Here is a 9,327-nt window from a genome sequence, read left to right as displayed (position 1 = left end):
TCCTGATCAAAAAAAAAATACATAAATACTAACTAAATAACACAAAAGAAAACTTTTAACGAGTTCAACTGGCTGAAAAGATTTTTTCCGGCCTTTTCAGAGACCTTTTTCATAATTTTTTCACTGGTCCTGGAAAGGATTAATACAATTACGTATTTCATTCGATAAAGTCAAGACTTCTTCATTCACTTAGGAAAGGTTTGGGTTAGATAGTTTGCAATAGAATCTTTTGTACTCAGACAAAGGGTTTGTTTCGAATGTTAGGACATGCAATTTAGTTGATGGAAAAGGACAAGTTGTACGTTTTTGATGAATAAATGAAATTTTTGGTGGTTTAAAGACTTTTCAAAGTTGTTAAAGGAATATTACTAGAATCAAATTCTGAACTTTTTGCAAGTAAAACAATTTTTTAGACAAATGAGATCTTAAATTAAAGTGAAAAGGGTTGTCTCTGAATTCACTTCAGATAATGCTGGAGTCTAATCAGTCAAAGTCCTGGTTCGTGCCAGGCATTTTTAAAGTAACTTATTTACATTTCGGTCATAATTCTCTGAAAAATCTGATCCGCGCAAACAAATTTAGAACCATGTACCATCGCTCTAATGCATAAAATAGGTACACCTGATACCATGATCGATCCGGATTACTTCTACAAATCCTAATTTATCGGCGCTATCCCTCCAGGACTCCTTTATTAGTTATTAGATTACATCGAATATGGAGACGAGAAGGATTCTCGACCGGACTGGAATATGATTATAATAAAAGTATACACAAGGGATATAATATTATTTCGACCAAGGTCAATACACCCTGAACTTGCAGATTCAGTACAATTTGCATTGCCTTTCTGATCAAAATCCCAAGGGTAATTATCATTTATCATAAAAGGCAATTAATTTTTTTTATAGGCAATTTTCTGGCACATTTTGCACCTGGGGATAGAACAAATAATTTCCCTCAAGCATCCAAAGCAAATAATGATTCGATTTCATTCGTCGAAATTGTTTTCAACATATTCCCTTGCTGACACTGGATTTACGCGACACATATGGCAAACATTCAGATTTTTGTGAGAAAATACTAAACTCACTTGAAGCCAGTTTTTATTCTACACTAATCACAAATCTGGTTTATTTCAAAAATTTCCGCTCAGCTATTAAAATCCAGTGTAGTGTTTGAATTAAACCCGTTTTCATACGATGTCTTCCTCGAAACCGTTTTCTTCAATTTCCAGTCCGTATTTTCCGTTCACATCGTCGGATTTTCCGTTTTTCCATAAACAGAGTTTGCTTCGCATGCTCGGGCTTAATTTAGGAATGTACGAGCGAGGGATCAGGAATGTAGACAGATTGAATAGGTCCACAAATACTTTATAACGGTCACTAAAAGACACAATACATATAGGTAACAGGGTTTTAAAAGTAATAAATAAAGAAGAATCCAAATTGATTTGGTTCGTAATAAAGTATGAGTTCGATGTACTACTAGTTAAACTAATTTAACTTTAGTTTTAAAACAACCGTAAAAGTTTGTTACTCAATTTGCTAATAATTGAAATGGTACAAAAGCAGATGCACCATCTACAAACTTTAGTTGTATAGTTTTCCGTTGCAATTACCCTCGAAAATGACCGTATTTAACGTTGTTAGGAAAAATCCAATTTCCTGAAGGAATTTTGATTCAAAATTTATGCCACAACACAAATTGGATTCGACTAAACAAAACCCATTAAAGCAATCGCGAAACTTGCCATATTATTGAGTAGTAAAACTTTTTAAATTAAATTATGTCTTGAGTGAAAACATACCTTAAAGTGGAACGTAAATACTGATATCCTGAAGAACCGCCAGTACCCAATTGCGATGATCCAATCATTCTCTGAACCATCAAAACGTGATTATCTACAACATTAAAAGTGTTTATTTATGTCTGTTCCATGGCAGTGAATTAAACAACAATTTGACGTATATGGTATATACAAATATTGAAACACCTCGTTGGATGCCTATAATTCAACAAAAATATCAAAGAACTATAATCTAATTTCACTACCACTTCTCTTGAGATGCTGCATTCGTTTTCAGGCTCCATGGAGCGAGCAGAGCATTTTTGGCGTCACAATGACGTAGTTTGACAATTGGTCAATCCATGGTTTTGCCAAATTACATCATCGTGACGTCAAAAACGGCAATATATTGTGACTTACAACGCCATTTTGTAATTAAAGAATCAATATCCATTAATGAATTGAGGATTTGATGTGGTTGACTGAAGCGTGGTTCGTCCCTGTAAAATGTCACCAAAATCGCTCCTGGAAAAAATGTGATTAGACTGTGAGCTTATTAATAGGCCAATCATACCTTGAAGTGCTTTATGTGAGAATCTCCGTTCGCCTCGATTCGATAATGCTTGATGGATATCTGGTCGGAAAATCGACTCGTAAACTTCACGTCTGTTTTCCAAATCGTTTAAACGGTATTGTTTTACCGCATCATTTGGCTCGTTCTGAAAAATCATGATTTTGACCTTCCTGCCATTTAAATTAGTCCAAATTAGGACGTTGCTTTATTAAAAAAAAAAATTCCTAATTTTCCAGCGGTCTGTATAAATCCAGGAGGCAGCTGTAAACAGTTTAGTAAACGGGTCTAGACGGAGGGCAATTGAATTTTATTATGTCTTATTCTAAAAATATCAAAGGAACACACCCTTCTTCAACGAGACCTAAGCGTTTCTCCATTGCGTCAGGTGCAAACCTCAATTAGAGCTAATTGGAAAACACACAGTTATACGCTGGGGTTTTGATTATTATTTGCTCATCTATTCTTTTAGAAAAAGTTTCCACTCAAAACTGGATAATTGACCAAAGTTTTATTCAATAACGTGAAAATTTAAATTAAAAATAACGAAACTTTTACTTTTAATATACTTCTTTGTCGTTTTGTTGGATTTGTCTACTAAAAATCCACCAAAAATACAAATTTTGAACATTTATGTATTTAAAACGATTTATTATTCATAAAGGCCCTTGCTGATCAAATTTGCTCATAAATTAAATACGACCAACCACGAATTCCCATTATGGCAAATTGAACATATTTTAATTTCAATATTTTATGTGCACCTATTTGAGTTTCACACGTGTAAATTTTGCCTTTAATTCAATTATTTCATTTAACATTTGACATATGAATCTTTTAAGCAAATCTTACCAAAGCAATTTGTTTTTGTTCGTCTAATAACAAATTGACAGCCCGTTGATATTTTCCCCAAAAATTGAATCCTTCCACTTTCAATCCGGGGGTGCGTTCCAGCCATCTTTCGACCAACAAAGCCAACGAAGGTTGACTTTCAGATAACTCGATTTGCCGGAGGGCATCCTAAAATTGATTTAAAAAAAAAAGTGAAAAACGACGGGGGTCGAAAAACCACTTTACCTCGTCGTTTCCAAAAACTTTCGTATAGTTCTTGTTGTACTTAACGCGATGCTCGGCTTTCACGCCCAATTTGTTTTCGAGAAGCCGAAACTGAAGACTTTGAAATCCAGAAGCGGGCCGTAAATAGTTTCGGAAATCCATGAAATCCAGGGGCGTCATCGTTTCCAGGATCATCACTTGATCGACCAGCACCTGAATTGGTATAAACGTTTCAATGCTTTTCAGTTTAAACCACCTTTACCACTCACTTTCAGGATCAATACGATCCTGTTAAGTCGTTTCAATATTTCCAGGGTTTGAGTTTCCTCCAGAACTTCGCTGAATATATTTCTAATCGAATCCAGCTCGAATATTATCTGTTTAAACCATAGTTCGTAAGCTGAAATAATACCATGTGTTAGTAGACCACACTTTATAATGGACTAAAAAAAAAATAACTCTGGAACTGAAAACAATACATTCCCGGATACTAGAAACGTATTTGACCTCAAAAAAAATTAAAAAGAGGTTAATCCTCACTTGACTAAGTAAACCAGACCTTGGAATAGCATTTTAAAGGCTTCCAGACCTGTTTTCCGTAATACTCTCTTTTTAATCCATCTTAAGCTGAAAAAGTTTAATAAAGTCGTGCCTCAACTTTAAAAAATAATATTGAAATGTTTACTTTTAATTTAGCTGAATTTAAGTAAGAGAGCTTTCTAACTGTCTTCTTTTTTTATTGAATATTGATTTGATTTATGGGTCAGTTTGAGCAATATTATACTACAATAAATCACAACCAACGTTTATAGAGCTGTAGGATAATTTTACAGCCTCAATAAGTTTTAATGGGTTCTCTTTTACATTCAGTGTCGGTTCAAGTCGTTATTTCAAAACTTTGTAGACTGTGGTGATGAAAGTAGTTTGGAAATTATTTTAGCCGACTCATTCAGTAATGAATTGGTGCGGTTCGAGTTTTTAATGAACTCAATTCAAAAACAAATCAGTTGTGAAGGTTTCTTTCTATTTAGATTCTCCGTAGCAAACTAATCACAAATTGAAATTACTCCACTGAAAAAGGCAATTAATAAAATTGCTAGACGATCAGATTAACTTTTTTGAATCTATAGGAAAACTCTGGGAAAACGAACAAACCAGCCTCACCTTGATGCGTAATAATAAACAAATGTTCATCGTGTACTGGTTCTTTGTTTTTTTCACTTAACAGTCTTTGTGCTCCAAGCACTTTATCCAACATCAAATACTCCCCATAAAGCATTCCAGCCTCTTCACCCATTTGGTCACCATCTTGGGCCCCTACGCTACAAACCAATTCAATTTGCATATTATTAACTTTATAGTAAATACCTAATTACTTTCAATGTTTACTAACAATAATAAATAATTGAATTTTGTAAGGATTATCACTATACTAATATCACATTAAATTAGATCAAGAAGGGAATTGATATGGTTTTCAAGGTAAACTTTTTACTGAATGCTACTAAAAACCATTGAGACTAAAGAATGTGTTTACCCTCATAACAAATTAATATATAAAATGTATTCAAAAACTGACTTACTTTCGTCTAATAGGACAAGCCATATATCAGCACTGTTTCCAACTTTTGACAAAAAACTAGTAAAATCGATTGATTATTCACACAGGAAACTAAAGAGATATTGGCTCAGTTTACTAACCGTCCAGTCCACTGTAAGTAATAACTTACTAGGAAAAGTATATTTCGCGGAAACTCGAGTAAAACCGAACTACAATGAGAAGTGTAATCAGAAGAAAATGTAATTTAGTGCAAAACTAGAAAATTTTGGTGCAATTTGACTTCAAACGCACCCCACTCTCCCCTGCTTGCATATCATTAGTTATAAAAACTAATTTTGCAATATCAATATACCCTACAGGGTGACCTTATTGGTTACGTGATATTTTAATATTTGATTACTTCATTTCATTCAGTAACGTTATGGTAAAAGAAAAAACACGATAATTTGCTAATAATAATAATAAAAGAATTTCTTAACCACCGCAAAATTTCCAAATAGCAAATATGTTTACTACGATACTACGTCTAATAGCGTCAAAAAGCTTAATTGAGTCAGTTTGTTTCCCAACAATTTTTGATATTAGAATAGTTTCGCAACAGTTTGATTAAACAGGTAGTGCCATCTAGGGGGCTTATTAACAACTGTCCTCTAGTGACGTAAAACTTAAACAATAAAGATCTCTAGTTTTATATGGAAAATCAATTATTTTAAATAAATTTCATATAATCTTTGTTTTCTTTCTGTCAATAAAGGTTACATAGACTAATTTACCCAGCAAATTTGTTCCATAAACATATGTCATCAAAATTTTATTAGAGCTGAACAGTAAAATGCTATTAAAACTGGATTTGTGTAGGACGTGCTAGTAGTTAATAGGGCTATTTACGACCTTGGTGATCATATAAAATAATGATTTGTTCGGAAAAATATTAAGGTAAATGGTATTATATTATTTTTAAAACTGTGTTTTTATCCAAATATTAAGTAAAAAGTTATTTTACAAGATACAAGTTCCTCAACGAACAACTAAATCAGTAAGTGCGTTTTTTAAATTTATTCTCTTAAAACTTTCTAAAAAATACAACCTGTCTTTACAAACCATAAACCTAATACCTTTTTATATAACGGTACCTTTAATAGCTCTATAGTGCCCTATTTCCGTTTTTTTCCTTTTCTAATGCATACCACTTGAACCTTAAAAAGATAGAGAGAGAACACTAGTCTACCGCCTACCTGCATAGTGACACTTAAAGCAGTGTTGCCAGCTTGACTAGAAAGACCAAGAAGAAACTCATCACAAAGAAAACACCTACTCATATAGTACTTTATTCAAATGTTTAAAACTGATTACAAACCACTTCAATCATTACGCTTTGGACAGTTGATACTAAATTTAATTTGTAATAGATAGGCAACCGACACGAAGAAAAGACCACGTGAACTTAACATTGAGCGGCAACGTTGCCACCTCGCTGTCAATCTCAAACCAGCCTGCTTCACGTCAGTGTCATAAACATCCTTTTCAGTCTGCTTTCAGTCGTGGAGAGGATTGTCCGACATCTTGTTATTGTGTTGAATTTCTCTGATTTTTAAATTTTTCATTGTTTAATACTAAAACCGTCTACTTTAGTGCTATCAGTTCAACGAAATGGATTTTTGCCAGCTGCTGCATACGGCAAAGAAAAATGATAAAACCACCGCAAATGGGGTAAGTTTTCTACATGGTTTAGTGGAGTGGATGTGGTATATTTAATTGGCCTCATTAATATATTACCTTGATGATTTCAAGTTTATTTAGTTGTGTCTAGTTGCTTCTGTCTTTTTTTATAACTCCTAACTTATAAGCTTATCCAGATTCTGATTTTTTCCCAACCATATTTGTCCTAGTTTATGAAGAGTATAGAAACTTCTAGAACACTGCTAAACTATACTTTTACATCACTCACTATGTATATTTTAGGCTAGGTACTACAGCACCAAGTTTGAACCTCCCAAGAAAATCAAAAAGGAAAACAAAGACCTGTCAGCCAACATTAAAAAGTTCCTAGCCAAACAGGAAGAGGAGGAGAGAAAGAAGCAGTTAATGGACCAAAAGAAAAAGGAAGAACTGCTTGCTTTAAGGTCACAAGTATGTCCTATCATATCATTATATAAAACAAGCTTTTAAAGGTTTAATAAAACTTTTAGGACAAAAAGGCAACTCGAAGAGTCAATGTAATGCTGAAAAGAACCAAGTCAGCTAATAAGTCTGTAATTGAAGATGCAGTTGACAATACACATACAGCAGTTACTAGGGCAGGTCCTGAACAGCCTGATGAAGATGACTATGGTTATGTTTCACAAGAGGCTTCAGCTTTTTATAACAAACTGATGGAAAAGTACAGCCAAATGCCTGAAGAGCCCAAGTTCAATCTGTTGAAAAAGAAAAGTAGCAGTAACTTGAGTAGCATTAAAAACCGTGTCAAAGCAGCCTTGGACAAGGAAGAAGAAGAGTCAATGCAGCCCCGTAAACGGAAAAGGAAGAAGAAGGAGGGGGAGGAAGGAGATGATGATGATGAAAAAGATGACTTTAGGGATGAGGAGCCTGCTACAAAAAGTGCCACTCCTAAGCCTAAACCAAAACCAAAACCTGGTCCTCCACCCATGAGTTTCAATGGTAAATTATGGTTTACTGTCTAAGTAAATTTTTAATTAATAAATTTCTTCTTAAATTGCAGATCTTTTGAAAATGGCAGCTCAAAAACAACATGAACCAATTGTCATTGAGGAAAAACCACAGGAAGAGGAAAAGCTGTACACTAAAAAACAGAAAAAAGAACTGGAAAAGGAAAGAGAGTTGAGAGAAAAAAAAGAACGACGCGACAGAGAGAGGGAGGAAAAAGACAAACCCAAAGTCCTTAAACCAGGATCAGGAATCTTGGAACGTCAATTAACGCGCCCGCTTCCACCCTCGAATGGTAAATTACCCAATAAACCTGCAGAAAATACCAAGCCAGTAAATCCACATAAGTCAAGAAGTGAAATGATTGCTGGTAATTCAATTGGAAAGTCAACTAAATTACCTGCAACCCCACCACCTGCTAAGAGTTTTGGTGTTCCAAGTAAGCCACCAGAAACACACAAAATACCCAAACCTGGTTTGAGTATTAGGGATGACATGAAGAATAATAAGTCTGTGATACCCAAGAAAAATGGAGTTTTACCGCCAGTGGCTAATGGTAAACTACAAAGTAAACCTAAAGAATTCCCACCTAAAGATCTAATCAATAAGGTAAGTTTTTAAGTTAAATCAAATAAAATTTTTGACTTTATTTTTATATTTTATTTCAGAATAAACCAAGGCCTTTACCACCGAAACAATTTCCACCTCCAGATGTTAGAGGTGTCAAGAGAAAACAACCTTTAGTAAGCAAAGGTGAGTGTAATCTTATTTTTTTTAAAAAACTTTAAGTACTAATTGATCATGTTATTAGGGCGTATTCTTGATGATGATGACGAAGAGTACGATTCTGAAATGGACGATTTTATTGATGATGATCCACAAGAGGGTGACTACTCTAAATACATTAAAGAAATATTTGGTTACGACAAGGCCAGATATCGGGACGTTGATGATGACGTTGACAACATGGAAAGCTCGTTTGCGCAGCAAATGAAAGAAGAAGTAGTCAGCGCCAAAATTGGTAAGTTTATACTTACTCACATTGTAAAAATTTGTTTTAATTGAATTGTTTGTAAAGGTATCATGGAGGATTTGGAAGACATCAAAAAAGAGGAAGAAGCGAAACGACGGAAAGCTTTAATGAAGAAAAAAATGAAAAAATGATTTTTCTTTTCCTTAGTTTTAAGCATACAAGGTGCTTTAGTGTATCGTATGTTGTGATAATTGTGTAAGTTTGCAATGAGAGAGAAAAAAAATTATTTCCTTTCAATATTCTAAGGAAAAATTATTGTAATATACCTTTTGTTATTAGTTTTAATAGTTATAGTGTTTTTTAAAATTGTACTATTACATACATTTTAAGGTAAGTGTAATAAAACCCAACTGTTCTCTTTGTAAGTTATTGTGTATTTTTATATAATTAATTACCAAAAAATTGGTTTTGCTCTAATTAGAAGTACACAGAAAAATATTTGACACGTATTTTTTCTTTTTTAACAAAGCAACATTTTACTGGGAGAAAAGCCGAAACCGGCAAAATGAGTAATTTGCCTCCGGACTTACACTTCCACGTACGTTACGAATTTGAAGGGGCTTTCACTACGTCATAGAGGATCCTGCCCTGCTCATTTTAACTTTCTTTTTAAGCTTTTTGTAAAATTACTAGGGATGTACTGAAATTTAAGA

General features: G+C 33.8%; 2 protein-coding genes across 2 annotated transcripts; one reads left to right on the top strand and one right to left on the bottom strand.

The window, feature by feature from the left end:
• Positions 1-1,089: 1,089 nt before the first annotated feature.
• On the bottom strand, positions 1,090-5,219 carry v (Tryptophan 2,3-dioxygenase vermilion). Its single transcript, XM_081990250.1, has 9 exons — positions 5,000-5,219; positions 4,581-4,738; positions 3,686-3,816; positions 3,438-3,629; positions 3,213-3,380; positions 2,364-2,508; positions 2,210-2,314; positions 1,811-1,904; positions 1,090-1,385 (listed from the first exon to the last, which is right to left on the bottom strand). The coding sequence occupies exons 1-9, from the start codon at positions 5,020-5,022 to the stop codon at positions 1,196-1,198; spliced, it is 1,206 nt and encodes a 401-aa protein (XP_081846376.1). The 5' UTR covers positions 5,023-5,219; the 3' UTR covers positions 1,090-1,195.
• Positions 5,220-6,495: 1,276 nt separating this feature from the next.
• LOC145736034 (protein SPT2 homolog) lies at positions 6,496-9,039 on the top strand. Its single transcript, XM_081990241.1, has 7 exons — positions 6,496-6,687; positions 6,940-7,107; positions 7,167-7,635; positions 7,697-8,250; positions 8,310-8,394; positions 8,453-8,662; positions 8,720-9,039. The coding sequence occupies exons 1-7, from the start codon at positions 6,628-6,630 to the stop codon at positions 8,803-8,805; spliced, it is 1,632 nt and encodes a 543-aa protein (XP_081846367.1). The 5' UTR covers positions 6,496-6,627; the 3' UTR covers positions 8,806-9,039.
• The last annotated feature ends 288 nt before the right edge of the window (positions 9,040-9,327 follow it).

The sequence above is a fragment of the Ips typographus genome, linkage group LG11, assembly GCF_016097725.1.
Source record: "Ips typographus isolate SLU linkage group LG11, UJ_Ityp_2.0, whole genome shotgun sequence".
Classification (NCBI taxonomy): Eukaryota; Metazoa; Arthropoda; class Insecta; order Coleoptera; family Curculionidae; genus Ips; species Ips typographus.
Note: the sequence above shows the minus strand (reverse complement) of the source record. Positions and strands in the feature narration are given on the sequence as shown.

Excerpts from the sequence above, each read along its gene's own strand:
- v (XM_081990250.1), bottom strand. The coding sequence starts at position 5,022 with ATGGCTTGTCCTATTAGACGAAA. Across the intron at positions 3,381-3,437 it reads AAGTTTTTGGAAACGACGAG|GATGCCCTCCGGCAAATCGA; the intron begins GTAAAGTGGTTT and ends AATCAATTTTAG. Across the intron at positions 1,905-2,209 it reads TTTAATTACAAAATGGCGTT|ATAATCACGTTTTGATGGTT; the intron begins GTAAGTCACAAT and ends TTAATGTTGTAG.
- LOC145736034 (XM_081990241.1), top strand. The coding sequence starts at position 6,628 with ATGGATTTTTGCCAGCTGCTGCATACGGCAAAGAAAAATGATAAAACC. Across the intron at positions 8,395-8,452 it reads ACAACCTTTAGTAAGCAAAG|GGCGTATTCTTGATGATGAT; the intron begins GTGAGTGTAATC and ends TCATGTTATTAG. Across the intron at positions 8,663-8,719 it reads AGTAGTCAGCGCCAAAATTG|GTATCATGGAGGATTTGGAA; the intron begins GTAAGTTTATAC and ends TTGTTTGTAAAG.